Consider the following 26,273-nt stretch of genomic DNA (forward strand, 5'->3'; position numbering starts at 1 on the left):
GACTTCGGAATTTCGCTTTGAAATTTTTGCAGCATATTCTACGATAGCTAAGTTGACGTTGTATGTAATAAAAAGAAATTCGATTCTGAACACCTCCTAATGTGTTTTCACCCTTATTGGAAAAATTTAGTGATAGCTCATAGGTCAGTCGTGGTCCTCCTTGGGTGTACTTTTAACGGGGAATAATACATGCCTTCTTTGGTTAGTGGTAAGAGCCACGTTTCCCAACGGTCTGCTGTAGTCCTCCAACGTTAAAAACTTACCGAACATAAGAAAATCTCTTCAAAAGGAATTATTTGTAGCGACAGCCATCGAGCACATTTAGAAGTGCTTTCACTCTAGAGAAGCAAATTGACCTAATATAACTTTGTTTGTGCGATAAGTGGAGCTAAATTTTCAATATACGAAAAAAGGCTATTATTTTTTAGGGAAGATATTAGGGTGAGGATATTTCGAAGCCTAGATGAATGAATTGAATAATCACTTCGTCTATAAATACATAGTCACTAATAAAGGGAAAGAAGAACAAATTATTCCAAGAATACGCCAGAAACTTCATTTTGACATGGTAACGAACATTTTTGAATTAGGTTGATTGTTGGCTATAAATCCTGGCATCCTGGATTATTTATAAAAATTCATTGAGCTACTCATATGTTAATTTGATCCGGTTAGAAACATATATAAATTCGCTGTTTAATATTATATTTTAAATCGGATGAAAAAACCACAGTTAATATATCACTTATTATTAGTTTATGGAAATCAGTTGATATCAAAGGAGACACTTTTTGTCAAAATCACAGAAGCTTGTGGTGACTGAATTTTGAATGAGTTCTCATTTCATCTTTCAAGTTTTTGCGATGGATGAGTCGTTCCGTATCATGCTGGGATAATCTAAAATAAATTTTTGGCTAGCTATATGTGAGTATTTAGAAATAGCATCCTTGGATCCCATTCAAGGTGAAATCATTGAAAGTTTAAGTTTAAAAAGAAATTATGATTTCAATACAACTATACAAGATTTTTGTACAGTGTAGCAAACCTAGTGGATTCCGCACCCTTATAAATTTGAATAATGGATTTTCGATAAGAGTTAACTTACTATTACAGCCAAATTTTTCTAGTTATGTTACTCAGTCCCAGGGACATTTTAAAGATCCCCATATATTATATACCATTACTTTTTGCATTGGAGGGTATAATATTTCACTTACTTCAATACGATGGAATTTTCTTGTCAGAAAATGATAATCAATAGGAAATGGCCCGGTGTTATAAACTTAGTGCATCAGGTGCCCAAAATTTGCTTTTTGGTCTTATTGTATGTATCGTAGTAGATGCTAGCCAGAGCTACGGCTCTAAATGACCTCCTTAATTCTCCATTGTTACCGCTCTGCGCAGTCAGTGTAAAATAATCGGGAGTGTGCCGGGGAGTATCCTGCCAATATTGTTTGTCTGTCTGTCACATCCGATTTATTCGAAACAGGCTAAACCGATTGTCACGAAATTTGGTAAGAAGGTGTGGTCTGTGAATCCCTTTATATATAGCAGGTGGCGCCATTTTTTGTTGAGTTTGTTGGGGGGGGGGGCTTCCCATACATGTAAAAGGCGAGTGTAAACTTTCTTTTATCAAATATGGTCATTTGGGGGATCAACTGAAAGGGCTCGATTAGTACTTTTCGAAAATGGTTTGGTTGTTTCTGATATTGGATGAAACATAGAGGAATGAAGGCTTAAAATGTGTGCCCCAGAAAGTGAAACAGGCCTCGTTCTCAGAACCTATCTAACCGAAAAATCTGGAAAAAATCGCTGTGGTGCAGCCTTACGAAATCTAGACTTCAAAATACCTCCCGCTCCGACATTTGCACAAATAAAGTTAATTACAGTATATTTCCATATTTTAGAAATTACTAGGCAGCCCCCCTTAAGTTCATCCTAGAAAAACAAAATTTGGCATTGGTGCAAGGGATAACATAAGGCACAATTTGATCAAGTTTGAAGAAACTCCAACTATTATTAATTAGTTATAGAAGGTGAAACTTTTCCATGTTTTGTGAATTTCTACAGCGCGTATGACGTCATCATCAATTCATCAATATCACAACAAAGTGAACTCATATGAATGGGAGTCGCAAGGAAACATTTTGTTTTAGTTTTTCAGTAATTTGTATATCAATATCAATTACTCCAGACAGACATGTGTGTGTATGTAGGTATATATACAGCTGCGAAAAGAATAATAGCAGTCATTGTTAGACGATGATTCGAATGATTGTGAGTCTGACTTGGTGTTCAACTGTTATAACTTTTTTATTTTCAAATGACAGAAAAACTATCCGGTAATGATATTCAGAGGAAAAATGCATACAATTTCTTTTTTTTGTGAAAAAAAATCGAACGAAAAACGTACGAAAAACGAGGTCTCAAGAAAAATAGGAGTCGACATTTTTTTTTAACAAAGACTTAAACATTAATACATTTAAGTAAAACAAGTCGGGAAACCGGAAGCTGGACGCTTCAGGTATGAAAGGTTTTGTTTGTTTCTTCTGTGATTATATTTAAGCGTAGAACTATTCAATTTATACGTAGCCCGTTATGTATTTGCGTAGCAAGTCTGACTACCCACTTCAATGTGTTATTGAAATTTAGTTGCAGTAAATTTACAGGGAAGAGTCAATTTCGAGCTACTGTAACTTTGGTAGTAATAGTATGATTTTGATCAAACTTGGGGGTAATATGCTTCGTATTATATTTTATACTACTTCCACTATATATAACTCTGGGATAAACTTAAGGGGGGTTTTACTCAATTTCCCCAAAAATATGTTAATCTACTATTATTAACTTAATTTGAATAGATATCGATATGGAGAGTATTTTGAGGCTTGGGCACCATATAGAGGCAGCTTCGTGAATTTTTTCAGATTTTTCGGTTGAGTAGTTTCTGAGAATGGGTCCGTTAAAGAAATCATCACTTTCCACCCCTCCCACTCCCCGCTTTTTTAACAAATCTCAAAACTAAGACCGGCTTTGAAAAGTATTAATCGAGACTTTTCACTTGATATCCCACATGACTACATTCGGTGAAAAAAAATTTTACACCTCCCTTTTACATGTATTGGGACCCCCCCTAAATTCAACCTAGAAGGATATTAGTTAGTTAGTTTAGTTAAATGGGGGGAGCCGCAGCTCCGAGCACTCAGGCCATTATTAGGCCCATTGTACTATCCCCGTAAGTTGCCTATTCAATGGCTTCCTGCCTACGATGTTCGCAGGCTTTAGCGAATCTGAGAACATTCTCAAGAGGCAGAGAGTGTGCAGATTCTTCATTGAAGAAAACCTTGCCAAGGTGTCTTCGTCTGAGATCTGAGGATGCCGGGCAGCTGCATAAAAAGTGCAGGGCTATTACTATTAGGATTATTAGGATATTACTCACTGCACGTCTGGGGCTCCACAGTTCCCACCTTCTCACCAAATTTTGTGTCAATCGGTATAGCCGTTTCCGAGAAAAGTGCTTGTGGCAGACAGACAGACAGACAGACAGACATTGAACCGATTTTAATAAGGTTTAGTTAACCTTAACCTGTTAACCTTAAAACCTTAAAAACCATAAATCATGCTTAATATTTAGTTGCCTGAACTTTATTTTTAATAATGGCCTTACACCGATCGGTCATTGAGTCAACCAGTCGTTGACAACGGTCCACGGGGATGACACACCACGATTCTTGTACTGCGTGCAAAAGCCCGTTGTTTTTATAGGGTTTTGCAATACTAACGGCATTCTTAACAATAGCACATAAACTCCCAATAGGGCTGAGGTTTGGCAATTGCGCTGACCGCTTCAATACCTCGACTTTTTGTCCTGGAACCTTTTCTCTGCTTTTTTGCTCGTGGGGTTTGGGTCGATGTCTTCCTCAAAATCCTATTTTATCAGCATTTCGTCAGTGGCGTAACACAGCATGATGTTTTCCAGTATATAGACATAGATATTTTGGTCCATCGTTGATTTTATCTAATATATTGGAAGAATGAATAGAAAGCAAGCACACACCATTATGGAATGGAATCACCGTGCTTAACTGTTTTTACAGTATATTTGAGGTCAAAGACGGAATGAGGTGGGCGTCTTACATAGCACTCATCAGACTATAAAATGTTTCTCCATTTCTCGGTCTCCCTGGTCTCCCAACTTAAATGGGTTTTGGGAAACTGTAAACGAGCGGTAATATGCCCTTTACAGAGCAGAGGAACTTTCCTCGGCCTTCGAACTTTCAAATTATTCTCTGTTAATCTCCGGCGAACAGTTTGAACCATAGCTGTTGCATCACATTCGTCTTTTAGCTGGGTTGCCGTCATGAACGGCTTCCCCTTGTTGCACCGGCTAACAGCCTCGTTAACAAAGAGGACATAGTTCGCTTCCTACCTCAAGTTTCAGTTGAAATTAGTGTCCATGTTTTTTTTTTTACAGTTGGTATATAAGCTGAAAAAAGAGAACTAGGTTTTTTCCTTATCCTGTAAATATTTTTATTTTTTCCCCCGCATACGATCGTTTCGGAGACCACGTGCCTCCTTCCTCAGTGCTAGTACTCAATTAGGAGAATTAGGCACGTGGTCTCCGAAACGATCGTATGCGGGGGAAAAAATAAAAATATTTACAGGATAAGGAAAAAACCTAGTTCTCTTTTTTTCAAGTTTCAGGCTTACTTTCTAATTTGAGTGCATTTGCAATCATATTCGCTGAATGCTGTAAAGGACAGTGGATTTCCTGGAACTTTTTTCCTCCCATTATGTTTTTTTTTATAATTTTCCTTTTCTCTCCTTTTCTCTTTTGGACGAAATATAAATTTAAACCACAGAAAACCTTTAGCACTCTATTATTTTCTTCGCCCGGGAAATCAAACGTAACCATTTAAAACGCCATTTCCTAGAAACCGTTTGATTGGTTGCTTACATTTTTCCGCCGTATTCGTATTCACTTGTGTAAACACCAAAATATTCACTTTTTCGAAAACGAATATATTCGTATTTGTATTCATAGAAAATTGTCGCACGAATTTATTCGTTTTCGTATCTACGAATTCAAAAATATGCCCAAGACTGGCTGCAGGTATGGCTGCAAAATCTTCAGCTAGTGATCAGCAAATCTTTTTCAGGCACCAGCTTTATATTGGGTTGGGGGAAAAGTAATGTCGTCTTTGTGATCGAATTTTAACGCTTTATTTAACATACTTAAAATTATCCGATTTAAGTCAAATATGCGTCGTTTTGCAAACTTGTTGCAATTTAGAAGACAGCTTCATTATCTTGTCTTCATTATCTTTATAAAACCTCCTCTCCATATTTGCAAAAAACTCAGATAGCCAGTTTTCGCAAGCCTCTTTTGAGGCCAACTTAGTAATACCAAGAGCATTTTGCATGAACCGGAAAAGATGGTAATCACTTGGTGCCAGGTCCGGACTATACGGTGGGTACGATAGGACATCCCACCCGAGCTCCCGTAGCTACTGGCGGGTCATCAAAGATGTGCGAGGCCGAGCGTTTTCCTGGTGGAACGCAACACCATTCCTATCGACCAATTTTGGCCGCTTCTGGTTATTTGCCTGCTTCAAACGGACGAATTATTCGCAGTAGAGGACCGATTTGAGGGTCACGCTATAGTTGAGCAGCTCATAGTGGATGATTCCCTTCCAATCCCACCAAACATAGCAAAACCGTCCTGGCCCTCAATTCGGGCTTGGCGATGGTTTGGGCCGGCTCACCGCGCTTCGACCACGATCTTTTTCGCTTGAGATTTTCGTTCGTGATCCACTTATCATCAGCACTCACCACCCGCTTCAAAAATGGGTCGAATTCGCTCCGTTTCAGCAATGGATCGCAGGCGTTGATCCGGTTCAAGAGATTTTTTTCCGTTAACTCGTGTGCCACCCAAACATCCAGCTTTTGTTGAAATCCAATCTTCTGTAAATGGTTCCAAACGGTTTTTTGGTCCTTACCCAGTTTCTGGCCAATCGAGAGAATGCTCACATGCCGGTCTACTTGGATGATTTCGACAATTTAATCGGTTTCTACAACGATTGGCCTACCAGTACGGGGTGTATCTTCGACATCCACTACATCAGAACGAAATCGATCGAACCAATGCTGTACTGTGCGAATCGTTACAGTATCGGACCCATCAACTTCACAAATTTTTTTGGCCGCCTTTCGTTGCATTTTTACCTCTCAGGTAACGTAAAATATGACGAGTTTCTTCCTTGGTGGACTCCATTTTTGACGCGCTATAACTTGAGACGGAAACGTACGATCATAAAACTGTCAAAGAGACACCTGTAGCCCAGATTGTTGTTTTCAAATCGCCGTATAGTATGACCCGATGCGATAAGTACAACACAAGATATGTTTAAGTGTTGCCATCTATTGACAAAATATTACATTACTTTTTCCCCAACCTAATATCTTGACTTAGATTTGTCATCTGTCATGACATTTCCGCTTGCGTACATTTTTTTGTAACTTTTGCGACGCAGAGTATGTTGGGTATTGCTAGATGTAGGGGAAGAGTTAAAACTAACATGTAAATGGAGATTCAATGATAGGACCAATAAAAGCCAATAAACGATCACCAATGACGCATAAGGTACCGATGAATATATGTTTCTTATAGCTATAGTGCCACTAAAATTGATGGATAAGAAAACAGCAAAAATTGTGTGGGTCAATTCGCGTCCATCGTCTACCAATTACTGCCGGGCTATGAAATTCCTGTTGGATGGTAGTGTGGTTAACGTTTTGTCTGGCGTAAATGCCAATAGGTGTTATATACGCCGAGAAACAATCTTGTTTCGGTTTACTAACCCTACACATTTTGGAAACGTTTCTTTGAATGTATTCTACACATGAGCTAACAACTGCCTACTAAAACGTGGCGAGTTCAAAGGTGAGAGGAAAAGGATGGAAGTTTCTGTAGAAATATACGTATTTTGTACTCTATTTTGAGAAAAACAAATAATGTGCATATATTTATATTTTCTTTTAAATTTAGAATCTGATATAAATTTGTTTTGAGCTATACAGATTCATAAATAGCAGCTCAAACTCTCGAAGCAATCCATGTTGCTTGCGGTACTGTGGTGGGTATCGTCGGCGGAATGTTGGATGGACCAGTTCGAGGTCAACAGGGAAATCTGTGGTGCTGTGTGGCGCTACTATCGTCAGAAAAGGGTTATGCGCCAATAATGAAGTATAGATGCTGGACCGAGCTTGATTTGAAAAGGCACAACAGCTGAATAGTATCATGGAGAGTTCTAACAAACGTAGCAGTAGTGTATCCTGTTTACTCCTAACTTTAGTATAGGGTATCCACATAGTCCGTCTGTGTTTCAGTTTCACTAGTATCATACTTAACACTGTACAAGTGATAAGCTCACAGCAATGTAACAGACACAAGACGAACACAGATACCCATGACGACTGGGAATCGATCCCAGAGCAGCGGGATTGACAGATTGACGCTGTATTCCCTCAAACATCGCGCCATCGAATGTTGCGACAGGGAGGCCTAGAGACTAAGTATAGAATGACTTCCTATATAATTTAAAGTCAGCCTTCCCATTTTGTGTCACCTTTTTTCAAAATTTCACTATTCTAATTCGCAACCTTCACATGGGGCGATTACTTCCTCTTCTTCAACCTTTGTCTCTTTCAGAAGAGGGGTCGGCTCATGTTTATCGGTTGCGCTATTTTATTCTATCAAAGGGATGATCTGGATGTATTCGCGAGGCTTTTAGATCACATCCAACGTATCAAGCTACCGTTGTTTCGGCCGACCTTTTGATTGTTTCCCATCGACTTCGATGTCCAGACGAATCTTGGCAAGTGAATTCTCGTTAGCGTGAATTACATGACTATACCATCGAAGATGCCTCCTGAGCAATTTTTCCACGATGGGTGCAACTCCATATCGAGCGAGGATATCCTCATTTGCACATGATCATGGCGTATAACGGCACTGATTCAACCAACCATTTTCGTCGCCGTTACCGCGAGACGCCGTTCATTGTCTTTTATAATCGGTCAATACTTAGAACCAATAGAGGGCAACAGGGCGGACGACAGTGCGGTAAATTTTTGAGTTGAGACGTTCAATTCATCATTGCCTGATACATAGCATTGATCTGAGATATTTAAATCGCTCAGTTCTGGGCATCTAAATCTATTTTAAATCCGAAGATTTCACTTCGCAGAACAGATAACAATGGCAATATGTGCATAACAATGACGATATGTTCTAATTTATTTAGCTGTGGGTTACATAAAAGGCAGGCAATGCCATATTAGAATTTATTTTTTCGTAAAATTTGAAGACAGTCATCTTGGCACAAACATAAGGTACAATGTGAACCAAAAGAAAACACAGCAAGCTTTACTTTTTGTCGCTATGAGGAGTTTCTTCTGCAAGGGAACTTCAATATTTTCCGTGACCTCTTATCTAGGTTCACACGAAAGATACCCTCTCTCTCCACAGCAACTGAAGTTTCCACGCGAAAATAATAAAAACATCAAGGACACCTTAAAAGAAATTTATCAAACCAACCCTCCTGCAACGTTGGAAACATTCCGCTTAAGCTGGAGATTGTTACAATGTTTTCTTGTAGGACCTAAATAATGTGGTAATCTGGGACAATTAATAAAGTAATAACGCTTAAAAAAACACTCTTTTCAAAGTCATGTGCCTTCCTTTAAGCGCCTTCCATCTGAACTTACCTATTTTCAACCGACACTTTGAAGAACGGAGATGAGCCATAACTCGCCTGCAAATGTATCAGCGCAGTTGTGTAGGCCCACATTTGCTCCCTTTTGCTTTCTCGGAATGCTCGCCATCCACCTGTAAAGATAAAGAAAATTTAATGTTGCTACTATTGTTCTTTCCAATTAGCGAAAAATAATAAAATTAAGATGATTAATTTATTTCCTATGTTCGCTAAAAGGTATGGCATCTGCTGATACATCTCCATTTTGTGGGCTTTAAGCTGTTCACAAAAGTGGTTTTATATGTGTTTTGGAAAATGATGCGCGATATATTAAGCCCACACTTTTCATCTTAGCTCTGAGCTTGTAAACAAAGCGGATCTTGAAAATGCAAGGCCGACAAGTTGGGAGATTATCAGGCCAGATCAAATATAAAGTCCAATTAGTGAGAATGTACGAGTACGGGTTCACTCTTAATTTTAATAACTTGGGCTTTTGAATTTTCCCGTGCTACAATTACTACGGAATTCTCAGAGAATAAAATGAAAATAAATCTTAAACCTTAATTTCTGAATAATTTAATCTATTTTTGTTGTTGACGATGACGAAAGCGTGAACATGATCTAAATGTCGGAAACTAATTCAGTGGGTGGCGCAGCAATAGTATCTGCATTTTATAGATAAATAATTCAAAACAGCTCCAAACTGTTTCGAAACAGTGCATAACGTTATATTTAACTTTATTTGGCCATTGATGTATTTGTTCCTTATAAGTGGCAATTCTGGCTAGTATTAAGCCAGGTTGCAGGACGAATGATGCAGCTATCATTGCTAAACATGATATGAGACCCAGTGAATGAATTTGATAAACAAAAAGTAGAAGTAGAACGAACAAAATGTTAAGGTCATTCCGTATTGTTTCTTTATAAAATGACTTGACTTTGGTGGAATTAGCATCCGTGAAGCAAACAAGATCACATTAATACACGTAAGGTTTCAGAAAAAGCTTTGAAAGAAAATAGTTTCTATGTAAATATTTTCAAAAAGAATTAAAAAAATACTTTTATTACGGCATACATAAATAGAGATATTATTGTTACCACTTTTTAGTTATTTAATAGCTGATTGGAGCACTATAAAGTAATTAATTATCTTTTTACATCATAAACCAGACACAAGGAAGTTTAATATGAATAACATGAAATTAGTAACATCAGGGCAGCAACCTCCTTCAACATTTGAGGAAGTGTGGGATGGTCTAATAAAGGATTGTTAGAGCAGAAGAGCCAGGGTATTTGCCTTGTATGGAGAAGCATTGGTGATGGTTTATTTTTGGAAGCGTTGGCATAATTTTCGGACAACCAAACCTTGGGTCGTTTTTCCTACCAGCGTGGAGCTTTTGCTAGAAGGGAAAGAGTCAGGTCAAATCGCTATGAGAAATATGCAAGGATTCCTGAACCAGCCATAAATGGGCTTTATCGAAGATCAAAGAAAAAAGCTTGAAGAATTTATATGGTACTGTGGACCACATGTGGTCTATGGGATTTCCTAAAAGGTGCAGCCATCTGCTTCATGTAGGGGAGAGGAAGGGGCAAGGCAGTCGTCGTTACTACTATACTCCGGTAGCTTATGTTCTACATTTGGGATACTCCTTTATTTTCAAATCGTGCGCGGGTTTGGGAGAAGGAGAAAGGGAAAACGGAAAGTTATGGAGAGTACACCTTTATTCTAAAGTGAGAGTAACCAGTCATTCTCTCGAAAGAGCTCTCATCCAAATTACCAATAGTAACCGGGGTTTGGCGACAGTTGATGCAACTGACCGTAAAAATGTTATGTTTTAAATATAAATAAATAATATGGTCCGATATACCTAATCGGAGTGAAGTATTTCATTTTTGTATTATTCTTAAAAAAACAAATGCCGAGAATATTTGTACTTGTTTCAAGGACGTCGCAATCGGAGAATTCGGCGTATTTTCAGTAAATAGGAGACTATTAAGCTTTCAAAAATAAATAATATTTCGCATTTTTTAAGTTTAACTGGAAGGTACTAGCATATAAAAGCTAAGTGCAATATTTTAACAAGATAAAATAAAACTGTCTACCAGAAGCTGGACGGTTCGGATACAAAGGTTTTGTGTTGATCTTGTGTGAGAAATTTCATTTCAGTTCGTCATACTCTTAGATTGCAATAAATCCGAATGAAATACTCAATTTTGACTTTCTATAACTTTGCTAATAATAGCTGGATTTTCTTCAAACGTTCCAAAATTGCCTCATATGCTATCACTTATAATAGTTCCTTTAGGGTGAATTTGAGGGTTATTTTCAATATGCTACTATTAACTTTATTTAAGCAGGTATCGAAAATGGAACTATTTGGAGGCCTAAATTTTGTATAGACGTACGATTTTCCATTTTTTTAGATTTTTCGATTGGATAGGTTATGGTAACGAGACTTGTTATACTTTTCGGGGCATACATTTCACCCAATATCAGAAATTATATTATTTTCGTAAAGTACTAATCGAGTCATTTTATTTGATACCCCACATGACTATATTCTGTAAAAAAAAATTAAACTTCCCTTTGGCATGTATGGGGACCCCCTCAAACTCAACACAAAGTAACGCCAGCTGCTATATGCAAATTCATAGACTACATGTTTTCATCAAATTTCATGACAATAGCCCCAGACGTTTCCGAATATATTGGGTGTAACGGACAGACAGACAGAAAAACAGGCAGACATTGAATCGATTTTATGGTGTTGTTTCACAGAAAACCTTAAAAAGTACTTTTTGAGCTATCTTGCACACAAAAAAAAAAACGTTTAAAGTTCTCGTAACGAAAAATCGATAATTGTAAGAACTTATAACCATTAAGTCCCTCCATTCCTTCAGGTTCCGCGTAAATGTCGGTATGTACCTGTACAATAATTGTATGCATATATTTAGGTATATGTAACAGCTAATCGTCTAAAAACGAATCAGAATTTGAGAGATTATGAGAAGGTTGGTATCCTTTTAAGGTTTATTATGCGGAACCAACATATTTAGATAAAAAAAGTTCAGAGTTTCAAGAACCGGTTCCAGGTATCTCGCCACTCAAATCTATGAGTTGATGATATTCGTTCCGGTAATAATTGTAACATTTTCAAGAATGCCTCTTCTATACAAGCCGACATGAAGGTACTGCGAAAGAAGGTAAAGCTCCGGGGGAATGAGGACATGCATCACCAGATCTCTCGAAATTGGGCGCAAAAAAAAGCTGAATCTTCGGCAGAAGGTGGGAACAAACCATTAACCCCGAGGAGACGTACACTGAACTCTTCAATCGTCGGTAATGCGTGCAGGAAGTGTAAGGCCAACATATCTGTGCGGGGACAACGCACTATGGTCTACTTTGACACATCTTTAGGGGATTAGGACCAGTGTGCCAGGATATAGTCAAATCAGCGAGAAGAATTTCAGGAAGCTAATCCGTTCTAAAGGAATACGAACATGAAGGCGGGAGAGACCATGTCCGATGTTGGAAAGAAAGCAGGAGACTTTATTCGCATGCTGGGTGACAAGACCCAGGCATTGATCTCGGACGCTGACGGGTAAAGTTCATGAATCCCCAGAAAGACAGGGAGTGTTTCAGCTTGGCATTCGAACTGGACTAAGCAAGTCCGAAGGTCCTCAAGCATAGTCACTATACAATACTTCACATTTTCCTGGAAAGATTGAAACTCAATCATATTATACTGCAAAGCATAATTTTTTCTTGACGAGAAAAGAAGAACGATAGTCTTCGATTCATACAAGACAAATCTAATTGCAGTATCTTCAGTGTGCATCTTCACAATGGATCTGCGTGCGGAGGAAATTGGCGGAGTTTCCGTATGATGCTCGCATAGGCGCGGTGGCAACAGGGCAAATCCTACCTGTCAATAACTTTTCCAACATCTTTAACGAAATAAGCAGTAGAAAGGGAAGCTAGAAACGTGAACGGAATTAGGTTGATGCCAGTTTATAAAATCAGATCGATGCGAATGGGGGATTGCGAACTAGAGAAGGCGCTAAATCGGAAACAGCGGAATGCTTTACGTGTCGAGACGAGTCCCTTTGTGGAGACATGGGCAATGCTGGACCAACAAAGGCGGCTATTCGCAAAGAAAGCGATCATGAAGGGATCGAGTCTTTGAGGATATAGTTTGAGGGAAAGCGGGTTGACCGTGGTATACGATCCTCTTTCCATTATATATAAGATTAATCTTATGTCATAGACTAATTTGATTAGGTCTATGGAGAAACAACGGATGTAGGGGGCACACAGCATTGGAAGAGTTACTGAGAGTACTGAATCCAGTTCGTACAACGCCTTCCGATTCTCGTGTCCCCATACATCTGTTTGGTGGAATATATGAAGTTACCCTTAATCGTAGAGAGAACTGGAAAGTCCCAGAGGAATGCGCGGTGGGACATACGGAAGTTTCCTACACCGATGACTCGAAAAGAGAACAGGGTTCTGGAGCCAGAGTCTACCTCTCGAATAAAAACGAGACGTGGGCTTTTCCTTTGGGAAAATATGCAACGGTTTTTCAAACCGAAGTTTATGCGATCCTACGGGTGGCAAACTGGGTGATTGGCGAGTGGTTGAAGGGCGGGTGCATCGCAATCTGCAGTGATAGTCAAGCTGCATTGAGGGCGTTGAGTAGTCCTTTGATCACCTCGAAAATCATCCAGGAATGCAGAAACCGTTTGAACTCTATCTCTAGATTCAATACGGTAGGACTACTCTGGGTACCTGGTCACTGTAGCGTAGAGGGAAATTAAATCTTGGATGTTTTAGTGAAAGAGGGCTCAATCTCCCCATCCCGAGACCGGAACCAGTAATTGGGGTACCAGTAGCATTGGCTAAGGCTATCTTCAAAAACTGGGAAGAAGCTTCCCACAATGACAGGTGGCTGAGCCTAAATGGTGCTAGACACAACAAACTGTTCCTGCCAGAACCGAACATGCTGAACGCAAATTTAACATGTCGAAAACAGGAGGAGTTGTTGGAGTATTGTGGGCCCTCTGACAGGCCATCATTCATTAGCTGGACTGTTCAGAATAGGAATTATTCAAGGTGATACGTGTCCCTTCTGTAATGAGGATGGATCAGGCATCAGATCTTTGGTGCCGATGTTCTCCAGTTGCGACGACTAGCATCTCATCCCCTAACGGAAAACCAACGATACGGTAACGAATCCGGGATATTCCGTTAAATGAGGATGTTCAGTACAATGCGCTAACACGGCCTGAGTGCTCCGAAGCTATAGCTTCTACCATACCACACACACACACAAGCTTATGTCAAAAAACATAAAGGATGGTCAAATCAACCCAAAGTAACTGAAAGCTTATGCTCATGGGACCAAGAAGAAGTGAAGGAGAGACCTAACACTCTTCACGCCAAAGATGTAAGAGTTAATTGGAGACTTCATCGTCAGGCCACCGATGCTTAGAATTCAGTCCGATTATTGCAGATGAACAGAGTGTAATAAAAAGACGAAGTCCTGGGAGAACGGATTACTATAAGTTCAGTGAACTTCTTGGAAAGAAAGTGCAACCAGTCGACTAAGAACACCGATTCACACACTTTAAGATTGCTTTGGAGAGGCTTGTTTTATTATCCTAGGAAAAAGGGGTGAAACGGTTTCCTGGTGAAACTGTGAACTGGGCCCCTACCTCCGATGTCACGAGTCAGATTTATCCGCTCCACAGCAGAGTTTGGAAAATGCATTCGGAATTTTGACATAGTAGTCCGTATCCGCCGCTGGACATTTTCCAGATCGGTTTTCGTCCACGGCAATATTTCAAATACATAAGCCAGTGAAGGTATAGCGAATACATTCAATGCGCTTATTTTATTCTTCGCCGAGAAATGCTGCTTCAGTAACAGCTTAACACGTCGCAGGAATTCGGACAGCAGAGCATTCTCCACAACACCAACTCGAGGATGGGTTCCTTGATGAATTCCTAGGTACTAGTAGAAGTCTGCCTCGGTCATAACTTTGATGTGGAGGTCACTAATGCTATGTCCGGCATGCGACTCGTGATGACCTTTGCGGATGGCTTGGATGCAACACTTGTCTAATATAAACTCTATCCGAATATTACGGCTGTACATTTCTACTATTCGTAACAGACTTCTAAGTTGGTCGTCGGTACTAGCATACAACTTGATGTCATCTAAGTACATCAAGTGCGTCAGTTCGCACTTAACAGGTAGGCCATACTTTATAGTAAAACTATGCTCTCTAGCATCATTCAGTAGCCAGGAAAGGCGGTTCAGTGCCATGCAAAACCAAAAGGGACTCAACGAATCCCCCTGGAAGATGCCTCTCTGTATATGGGTAGGCTCTTAGGTATTGGCACACTGAGATGAATGCCACCCTTCCATGACTGTCGTCAAACATTTATTAGTTTCGGATTAATGCGATACAGACGTAGGATATCGATTAGCCAGGTATGCGGAACGTTGTCGAAAGCCTTGGCATAATTGATATAGCAATTAAAGAGGTTTCCTTGGCCTCCATTGTTTTGTCCTACAAATACCAAGTCGATAATGAGTTGCGCTTTGCAACCCCTTGACCCAACTCGGAAGCCCTTCTGCTCCTTGCATAGAATGTTGTTAGTCTCGAGGGGCGGATTGACACTTCCGCTAATAATGGACGTTATGAATTTGTGTGCCCGGGATCCTGCACCGTGTCCTTCCCAGGGATAAGGTAGGTAATTCCCGCAGTCAGGAAGGGTGGAAATTTCTCCGGCCGACTAATCACCTGGTTTATGCTATCTGCCAACCGACTGTGTACTGCATTCTGCACCCGATCCCCCCCCAGTTCTTCAAGCTATTTATGGCTCGTCGAACGTCCTTTTCGGTAACATCTGAAAAATTCATGCCAGGCGTATTGGCATGGCGGGTGCCTTCGGCGGCGATTTACTCAGCATGCACAATGTTTTTTTTTTTCAGCCATACAAATTTAATCAATGCGCCGGAGACGAATCACATGTGTGTAGTCTTCTTGGGGTACCTCTACTGATGTTTGCTGGCCTAACGCTTTCTTTGAACAGCTTGGCATTCAATCCTTTTTTGGTCTTGCAGGTTTCTGCTTGAAATAAAATTTTCTGGTGGAACTCCCCTTTCGAATTTTTTTCAAATCATTTTCGTTGACCGGTAATGCATTTTCCCTGGCCATCAGCAATCACGGGCCTATGAAAGCAGGCTCCTTTTCAGCTATACACATATGCGTTGCCTATTATAGTTGACACCAAAGTACTTTATACAATCCTATATGGTTTAGTCGCCGGACTTGGGAAGTGGGTGGTGGTTGAGTTCCAATTAATTTTCATTTTACGTTCAAGTAAAACCTTTGTGTTCTGGGTATTTAGCGCTAGCAGAAATTATGTAAAACTTTCTTTCCTTTCAATGACATAGATTTGAGCTTGTGCACATGCGAAGGGTTGTAGAGAAAAAGTTCGGAGGTCCCTTCACATTACCAACATATCTATCTAATTTTGATAAATTCTGTGCGGGATCTTTGAGAAAACTCTGGGCTCGGGGTGAATCACCTCTTCCCTCCCCCTATCGTTAGGTCTGTAAACATCGCACTTTAAATGAAATCGAGCGATATAGTATGCACAATTACGGGATTAATCTCTACTGGTCCCTAATATGATTGAGGAGATTGAAGTCTTCTGAGGGAAGACAATGAGCAAACAAGTCGGGAAACCGGAAGTTGGGCGCTTCAGGTATGAAAGGTTTTGTTTGCTTCTTGTGTGAGTATTTTTGAGTGTAGAACTATCCCATTTGTTCGTAGCCCGTTAAGAATATGCATTTAGCATATAAGATTTAGTACTTCGGGTTGTAAATTTACACGGTAAGGCAACTTTGAGCTACTGTAACTTTCTTACTAATAGTATGATTTTGATCAAACTTGGAGATAATATGCTTCATATTATATTTTATACTACTACCATAACTTTTATAACTCTGATATAAACTTAAGGGGGGATTTACTCAATTTTCCTAAAAATATGGTAATATACTGTTATTAACTTAATTTGAACAGATATCGATATGGAGAGTAGTTTGAGGCCTTGGTACCATATAGAAGCAGCTTCATGATTTTTTCAGATTTTTGGTTGGGTAGTTTCTGAGAATGGGTTCGTTAAAAAAATCGTCACTCTGCACCCCTCCCACTTCCCGCCTTTTTAACAAATCTCAAAACTAAGACCGGCTTCGAAAAGTATTAATTATTCATTAATTTCATTTGATACCCCACATGACTATATTTGGTAAAAAAAATTTACACCCCCCTCTTACATGTATGGGGACCCCCGTTAAATCTCAACGTAGAAGGATATCACTCACTGCACGTCTGGGGGTCCGCAGTTCCCACCTTCTCACCAAATTTCGTGTCAATCGGTAAAGCTGTTTCTGAGAAAAATGCCTGTGACAGACAGACAGACAGACAGACAGATAGACACGGCAGGAAAGATTCTCGAAAGGGTCATCTACAACAGACTGCTCCTTATCATCGAATATAAGGATGGACTATTGGAGCGACAATTTGGATTTCGTCAAGCCCACTCAACGATCGATGCCGTAGACGCTGGTTCGAGACGCGATGTCGTCTAAAAAATCCTGTGCCGTGGTGACGTTGGACATAAAAAATGCGTTCAATTCCGCAAGCTGGGAGTGGATAAAAAGCTCACAGGCTAAAACGGGTGTCCCTAGTTATTTGACTAAGCTCCTCAACAGTTACCTTTCGGAGAGGATACTTTGGTACGACACGGATGAGGGATCCAAGCAGTACACCGTCACCGCAGGAGTACCACAGGGTTCAGTGTTGGGTTCTCTCCTGTGGAACGTCATGTACAATGGGGTCCTTGTCCTTCCCGTGCCAAAGGAGGCCACGATAATCGGTTTCGAAGATGATCTAGCTGTGGCTGTCGTCGGGAAAGAACCTGAAGACGTTGTAATGTACGAGTACGCTAACGAAACCATTTGCGCCATAAAAGCGTGGCAGGAGATGGTTCAGCTTGGCCTTGCGGAACAAAAGACGGAGGCGGTCTTGATTACTAATCGTAGGAAGAGGAACACGGTTAATATTCGTGTTGGTGGTCACGTCATCACTTCGAAACCGGTTATCAAATATCTAGGGGTGATGATTGAAGCTAAAATCAATTTCAAGACATCTGGACTATGCCTGTGAGAAAGCGGCAAATACCAGCGTATCATGGGCGCGGATGATGCCTAATATTGGAGGTCCAAGGTACAGTTGCAGATTACTTGTGGCCGGAGTGGTTTGCTCCACACTATTATACGCGGCACCAGTTTGGGAGGAAGCACTAGCGTGTGAGAGTAATCGTAGGAGGGTGAATATGACTTACCGCTTAGTGGCGCTAAGGGTGTGCAGCGCCTTCAGAACAATATCAGGCGAGGCAGCGCATGTTATTGCGGGAATGATCCCGATAGACATTCTGGCAAGTGAGACACGCTGCCTGTACGAGACAAGGAAAATGAATCCTCTTGAAAAGGATACAGAATGCCGAAAGGCGGCAAGGCGAGAGTCGCTGGAGAAGTGGCAGAAACGGTGGGACGACTTGCAGAGGGGTCGCTGGACCCATACTTTGATTCCCCGTATTGAGGAGTGGATCCAGCGACGACACGGTGAGATTAACTACCATCTGACGCAATTCCTGTCAGGACATCGTGGTTACAGGAAGTACCTGCATCAATTCAGGCTGGATGATTCTCCCTTGTGTCCTGAATGTGGTTGCTCACCTGAGGACCCGGAGCATGTTATGTTCCACTGTCCGCGATTTCTCTCAGAAAGGAGGAGTCTGGAAGACTCCCTGAAAAACAACCTAAGCCCACAGAACATCGTCGGGGAAATGTTGAAATCGGAGGGGAAACTGGTGTGCGGTGAACTCCGCAATCAAAAGAATACAAGAGGAACTTGGAAGAGCGGAACGCGCAAGGAGGACGCGAAGAACGGAAGGCGTGGTCGCTTAAAGCGCAGTCCACCCCGCGAAGTAATGCTTTGCGGCGGTCCCGCGAGGAAGGAAAAAGGAGAAAGTGGGGGTGGTTTTAGTGGGTGAGAATCCCACACGCTGCTGCAACCTGGCGCGGCAGTGTCTTTGTAAGATTTCCACCTCCATCCATAAAAAAAAAAGACAGAGAGACAGACAGACGGATAGACAGATAGACGGACAGATATTGAATCGATTTTAATAAGGTTTTGCTTTACAAACAAAACCTTAAAAACTATCTAGAGGGTGTTTAAAATGCATGTGAAACTGCTTGCTTGAGATTATCATTTCCTTGCAAAGAAAATGGAACTGTGTATATCTAGTGCCTAACTATTATGTCGTTGATCCCAGTTTGATAACCTGAGTGATAGTTGACTAGTGTAGCTGCTTGTCAACTATAACGTTAAAATCTCGATACTAAATCGGTCAAGTTCGAAACTTAAACTTTTAGATTATTGCAGCTCGACAGACACCGCGAATTTCTCCATTTTATATAGCGAAAATATTAATGAATTTATTAATGACTCTTTCCAGACAGCATGCAATTATTTAATGAGTAATCCTCAATCTGATCGCGAAACACGAAAGATGCACTTAATGAAATTGCACGAAGACTTGACTTTATCTAGTAATCTTGGGAAACAAGCTGGTAACGTCTTACTTGTGTGAAAAGTTCACTAGTTTCCTTGTGAAACAAATTTTCTGAAGATTTTTTGGGATAGTGGTAGCCCTGATGGTCTTGAGTGAAGTAATTTTCAAATTATAAGATTCTAGTTGAGTTATGGGAAGCACAAATGTGGGACCTTAGGTACAGGCTTTCGAAGCAGAAGTTAAGGATAATTTTCATGAGCAGGCATAGAACGATTTACGAATATTTATTGCTGAAATTTTATGTCTTCCTTGCTCAAACTACTGCAAGTCATTTGAGGCCATCTTTTTATCATAAATCTTAACATTATAAATAAAAAATAATACATAGTCTTATATAGGTGGGTTCAAGAATATAAATACTTAATGAAAGTAAAAATTGACATCTTTGTCGGACAATTGTCTGACATTCAAATGAGATGCTCATCAAACTATTAACGAGAGCGCAGATTCCCTCTTAATTTTATTCATCTTTTTAGTCGTTGAGTTCTAGAAAGGGCGTTTGAGCGTCTAAGTTGGGGCCACTTTTCGAATTAAACCCGTTGAACTGCTGCAGCCCAATGACACCAACTTTTTTTTTAAATGATACAACAATTCAGATGTTATAGTTACAGTCGAGAGCGATAGCTTTGGCCTCTAAATGCCTTCAAAAATAAATTCGAAATGGGGTACTGTCTTTAACTCCTACCTTTCAAGTCTTATCCATTTGTTTACATAATATCACTCACATGTGTTAAAACTCCAATAGTGTATCTGAGATTAGAGATCTCCAGCTGATAGCTAAGGTTAGTGATGTTCAAATGATGTAAATCATTCTTCATGTTTCACTTTTTACCCAGAAAATCTCGTGCTTAAAAGGTGATTTAAATAATCTCATTCGGGCCATGCTTTACTGCAATATGGATTATATCATACATAGTTCATACTGACTGGTTTGATCGATTGTCTTCGTGTTTTTTGCTAATTATTTTGTCCTTTGCATAATGTCCAGTATTAGTGCGCATATGCATATCTTGGAAGTAGTAACTTTTGAGGAGGAGTATCTTTTGGGGAATTCACTGGGATTTAGGTGTTGTATTACTGCGTTTCTGGTGTACACTCCGTGATTTAATTGGATGATTGATTTATGCAAGCTTCTGGTATATTCATAGTAGGCAACCTCTTTAGTAGATACGTGCTCGTAAACTTCGTAATTCTGGTTATCATGTTCTGTAATGCAATTTATCAAGTCCATGATGAATTACTTCTCAGCTTGGTAGTACAAGGGATAGATCAATCACATTCTGATTGTATTAAGACTGCTACCGCGGCTTGTGATTGACGTACATATATATGCTTGTTAACAGATAGTACTAACGCTTGCTAATCAGTATGCGTCTCAGTATATTAATTGCTTCTTTTGGAGCACTGAGTGTTGAATGTGGCACATAAGAACGTTGAGAAATGCCGCTAAGATGGTAACCTATTGGTTGTCCGCGTAGTCGTGTTTTTAAATACACTTTTATGAAGCGTATGCTGAAACCAGTCCTTTCCGGGACTCAAATTGAAGTCTGCTCGATTAATGAGTTCGCCCCGTGAAAGTTCTTCTGGCTAGGTGTGTTGACTCCTTAGGTAACAAACCTACCCCGGAAGGTACTAAACGCCAACGGGAGGTCAACACAAAAAAGGTATGGCTTTTGCTATTTTGGTTAAGGATTGAGTAGTCCTGAGCCCGCCATCTACTGAATGGCGGGCCGTAACGGTTTTGCGGAGCTCCTTCACTCCTTTCTTGTAGGGCACGAACTGCTCATTTTTTTTAGTGAATACCCAATACTATCCATTCAAGTCTGCAAACTTGGCACTTTCGGTTAGTATCATTTGGCGGGTCTTGAATTAATATACAACATTTTCGTCTCAAAATAACGACATACCGGATGAAATTAACAGTTTTCCAAATGCTTTCCATATCAAATTCACGTGTTCCAAAAAAAGGATAAATTCACGACCTTTCAAATGAGAATAACGTTTTTCCAACGCAAATTAACGATTATCCCAATGAAATTTTTGAAAACAAATGTAACCACTTTTCAAATAATATTGACATTTTTTTCCAAAACATCTTCGATTTTCAAAATGCATTTTCTAAGAGCAATATAGACTCGGATCACTATCTTGTTGGCATGGTGCTCCGAGCTCGAATAATAACATCAACCAGAATCCCCTCTGACAATCAGGTGAGAGTTAACACTGAAGCCATCCACAACACAGCCCTCCGCAATACCTATAAGAGGGAAATGTATGCCGCAATAACCGCAGTCAACAGAGGACCTGGAGATGAAGCATCAAGAAATGATCTTTACAACCGTGCAATTCATCGGCTAAAAAATCAAAAGTCGCCAGTAGCCGATGGAATTACAGCCGAATTGGTTAAATATGGAGGCAACCAGTTGCACCAAGCGGTTCATCAACTGGCGCTCAAGGTATGGGACAGCGAATCAATGCTTGACGATTGGCCACGAGGCATTATCTGTCTCATACATAAAAAGGAGATATCACACAGTGCAGCAATTATAGAGGTATCACGTTGCTGAGTACCATCTATAAGATATTCTCCTCTATCTTACTAGGCCGGATAGCCCCATACGCCCAGAACATCATTGGCCCATACTAAAGAGGTTTCACTCCAGGCAAATCAGCAACAGATCAGATTTTCTCTCTGCGGCAGGCGATGGAAAAACTGTTGGAATATGGATAACAGTTGCACCATCTGTTCATCGACTTTAAAGCCGCCTATGATAGCATAGCCAGGGTAAAACTGTACACGACCATGAGAGAATTCGGTATCCCGACGAAATTAATAAGACTGACTAGGCTGACCTTGACCAATGTGCGAGGACAGATAAAAGCAGCAGGATCACTCTCAAGACCATTCCACATCAACAACGGTCTACTACAAGGGGATGCCCTATCATGCGTCCTCTTTAACCTGGCCCTCGAGAAAGTGATCCGTGATGCTGAGATATATGCAAGAGGTACGATCCTCTTTAAGTCTACCCAACTACTGGCCTATGCTGACGATATCGACATCATGGGAAGAACCACCCGAGACGTACAAACTGCCTTCATCCAGATCGAGCAGGCGGTGCGAGATCTTGGGCTGCTCATAAATGAAGGCAAGACAAAGTATATGGTGGCAACGTCAGCACCACAAACCAACCAACAACATCAAACTGCGCTGGTCAAACGGAAAGAATAAAGATAAGAGACTATAACTTTGAGACCGTTGATAATTTCTCTTATCTAGGATCGAAAATCACAACCGATAACAGCTACGACGATGAAATCCGCGCACGGTTGTTGTCAGCCAACAGAGCCTATTTCAGCTTATAAAAACTGTTCCGCTTGAAATATTTCACCATAGGGTCATCGCTCTTACTGTACAAGACAATGATGTTGCCAGTTCTCATATATTCCTCGGAAACTTGGATTCTCAGAAAGAAAAATTGACAACTCTTGGCTGCGTTCGAGAGGAGAATCCTCCGAAGAATTTTTGGCCTCCTACATGAGGATGGAAGATTCCGTAGCCTACATATCGACAAAATCTATGAGCGGTACCATGACCGTCAAGTTGTGGATAAAATGCGGCCCAATAAGTTACCGTGGTCCGATCACTTAATCCGTATGGATGAGGATGATCCAGTCCGGTAAGTCTCTAAGGGCAATATCTATTGTAGAAAAAGAGGACGAGTCAGACCCTGCCTGAGGTGGAGTGATAGCGTAGGTCAGGAAGTCAGACAGTTTTTAGGGATATTGAATTGGTGGACCTCGGTGCAAAACCGGGATGTCTGGAGTTCCTTATTAAGGTAGGTTTAGACCGGATACCGGTTGTTGCGCCGTTGATGATGATGATTGTCTAAGAATTCGAAAGAAGAATTGGAAAAGGACTGTCGTGAAAATATACTTAAGTTTCGAAGTGGATCGAATGAACGCCTTTCGAAGCATTCAAGTGAGGAGAGAATATGTCACCGATATTTTGGCAATGTGTACCTTTGTAGAAAGCACACTTAATCACAGCAGGCACTACTTACAATTCCAACAGTTTGCAGGAGAAATGTAACTCTAATTACAGCCATTGATCATAATGGACAACTCCCAGATTTACAAGGGCAACGAAATTAAAGAGACATTATAACGCGCTGGACTAAGTTTGAAAAGGTATTGTCAAAAATCTGGCGATCAAAGGGTAGTATAGGTCCCAGGGCGAAACGTGGATTGGTACCTGGGAAACGCCTGCTAAACCAACACCAACAGCTCTAATACCAAATCCCACCTGCTACTCCACGTGGTGATCGCTGGGTGTTCATTCTTAATGAAAAACTGCAGACGAAGAAGGATGAATGCGAGTTTCGGACAGCTGAAATCCAACTGAACTTATGGCCGGGTCTGTGTCACTAATGACGAGGCGGTGGAAATTGCACAAATAGACGAATCTCCCTCATTATCGCAACAGCTGCCAAGCAATTCCAATGTCGCCTTTGAGAAGTTTCCCCTGAACTGCGTTTAATTGCCCGTAGAAAGCATCCTATTCTGCTATATCGGAAGTCTCCATTGGAACATAGCATTCTACAATTGTGATGCCTCTTAACCTGAACCGGGATCTTACAGTTAAAAGTCTGTCAAAAGCTGGCTCCCAGGTCGAGACAACGCGCCTTGCGGTAGCGATAAGAAGCAACTCGACACAAGATTCGCGTCTGCTACCAGTTGGCTTTCCAGAGTGCAAAAGTACATTGTCACAAGAGGAAGAGGAATACTCTCCAGACGCCGCCCGTCTTATTTCGCTTCGGCCCAGAATAGCCAGCTCATATCGCTGGAATTCTCGCTCAAGTTGGAGAAAGCGAGAATTCTGCGGACCCTCGCTACGCTACAATCAAGTTTTCAAATTTGCAGGTTGCTAGCCCACAAATTTCTATCCCTTTTAGTCGCCTCTTGCGATAAACAGAGAAGACTTTGAGTATATTCTTAAGCTCCAACTGAGCTGAGAATGTGTCCCAACTTTGATCTTCATAGACGTAATCTTCCTCCACTTACTGACAAGTATTACTTCGGTCTTATGCTCTGCGAGCGATAGGCCTGCGTTCTCCAGCCAGGATTTAATTTCCAAGCTGTTTCATTGGCGTGGTGCAACAACTGTCAGCCCAATGTCGCCGTTGGTGGCCACGCCGGTAGAGAGATCTAACGTCATACGTTATACGTAATTATCTACAAGAGTGGTTCTATGTTGGAACGGACCTTTGTGGAATTCCGCAAATTGTTTGGTATGATTTAAGTCCTTCATCTGAATCGCAGTAGTGTATGTAGTGATTAGAAAGTCAGCAATGAAGCGCACCAGAAACTTCAGCACTCCCAATTTAATTAGGGCCTGCAGTTCTCGTGGAATTGAAGGCATTCTTTACGTCAAGTGTTATCACTGCACAGCATTTGTCCTCGAGAGCGGCTTTAGTTATGTTAGCCACTAGGATAACCGCATAGGTCGTAGACAATTTCTTTCGACATCCGAACTGGTTCTCAGAGAGACCACCTTCCTTTTTGGGAATTGGGAGTAATCTGCTGTAAATTCGCTCAAATGATCTGCCAGTATTATTTAGAATGCATATCAGTCTGCAGGATGAAGGTTCACCCAAAGGTTTGTCTGGCTTGGAAAGGAGAATTAGGCACTGCTTGTTCCACTTTGTGGGAAATCCTTCTTTCTTAAGACATGCGACCTCGGCAAGCATATTTGGCGCTATATTCACTACTGCATTGAGAGCTTTGTTAAGGATACTATTCCAGCCAGGAGCCTTATTTTCCGCTATTTTCTTTGCAGTTTCTAGGACCTCTTTCTCGCTTATCATTGGAATTTCGACGGAATCCACTTGGACAATAGGAATGTTAGCGGTATTCCCTTTTTGTGAGAAAAGGTTTATCACTATCTTGTGAAGAAAGTTACGGCAAGTAATCGATGGAGAGCATTTGCTTTTAATTTTGGATATCACTGTTTTGTTAGCGCCACGGGGGGGTCCGAATCAGCTTCCTTGCACAGCGACTTGAAGTGTTCGTTTATATACCTTGCAATAGCCACATACACTTTTTTCCGCGCCTCTTTGCATCCCTTCGTAGCCTCTACTCGTAAGACTTGGTGCCGCATAGCAGCCACTCTCGAGGATCTTCATTGTTTCGATTTCCGCATGCCTATATCGACACTTTTTCGCTCTTAACCACAAACCAGTTTATACGGTGTAGATCTTTGTTCTGTCCGCATACAATGGCGACGTTGATTTTGTTTTCAATTATCGCATGGGAGAGCAGGTCCTGAACTGCTTGTCAATGATTCAAGTTTAGCTTTAAAAATCTCATTTGCGTGATTGGTTTCAGGAATGTGCGGCCACTCTTTGGCAACGGTGGCGAGCGTCCTCAGAATGGTCGCTTTCTCCAACTTGAGCAGGAATTCCCACGTTGTAAGCTGCATATTCTGGACCTAAGTGAAGTAAGATGGTGGACTCTGTAAAGTACTCTTTTCTCTCTTGTACTTTTGTTCTCTGGAAAGCTAAGTGGTAGCAGAAGCGAATCCGGTGATGGGTTGCTTCTGACCGCTACCGCAAAGCGCGCTCTCTCGACCTTGGAGGCCGTCTCTGACAGATTTCTAACTGCAAGATTTCGGTCTAGGTTAAGGAGCATCACAATCGTACATTGCTATGCACCAGCGGAGACTTCCGATATAATGGAGGAGGATGCTTTTTACGGGCAATTACACGCTGTTCAGAAGAGGCTTCCTAAAGGTGACATTGT

At 40.9% G+C, this 26,273-nt stretch overlaps 1 protein-coding gene across 2 annotated transcripts in view; it reads right to left on the reverse strand.

The window, feature by feature from the left end:
• LOC119661755 (protein gone early) overlaps positions 1–26,273 on the reverse strand; it is a 345,874-nt gene that overhangs the window by 23,767 nt on the left and 295,834 nt on the right. For both annotated transcript variants that reach the window (XM_038071224.1, XM_038071225.1), the window contains exon 6: positions 8,770–8,890. In XM_038071224.1, the coding sequence (XP_037927152.1) occupies positions 8,770–8,890 (121 nt within the window). The remainder of the gene's footprint in view (positions 1–8,769; positions 8,891–26,273) is intronic.

The sequence above is a fragment of the Hermetia illucens genome, chromosome 1 (genome assembly GCF_905115235.1).
Source record: "Hermetia illucens chromosome 1, iHerIll2.2.curated.20191125, whole genome shotgun sequence".
NCBI classification, from domain to species: domain Eukaryota; kingdom Metazoa; phylum Arthropoda; class Insecta; order Diptera; family Stratiomyidae; genus Hermetia; species Hermetia illucens.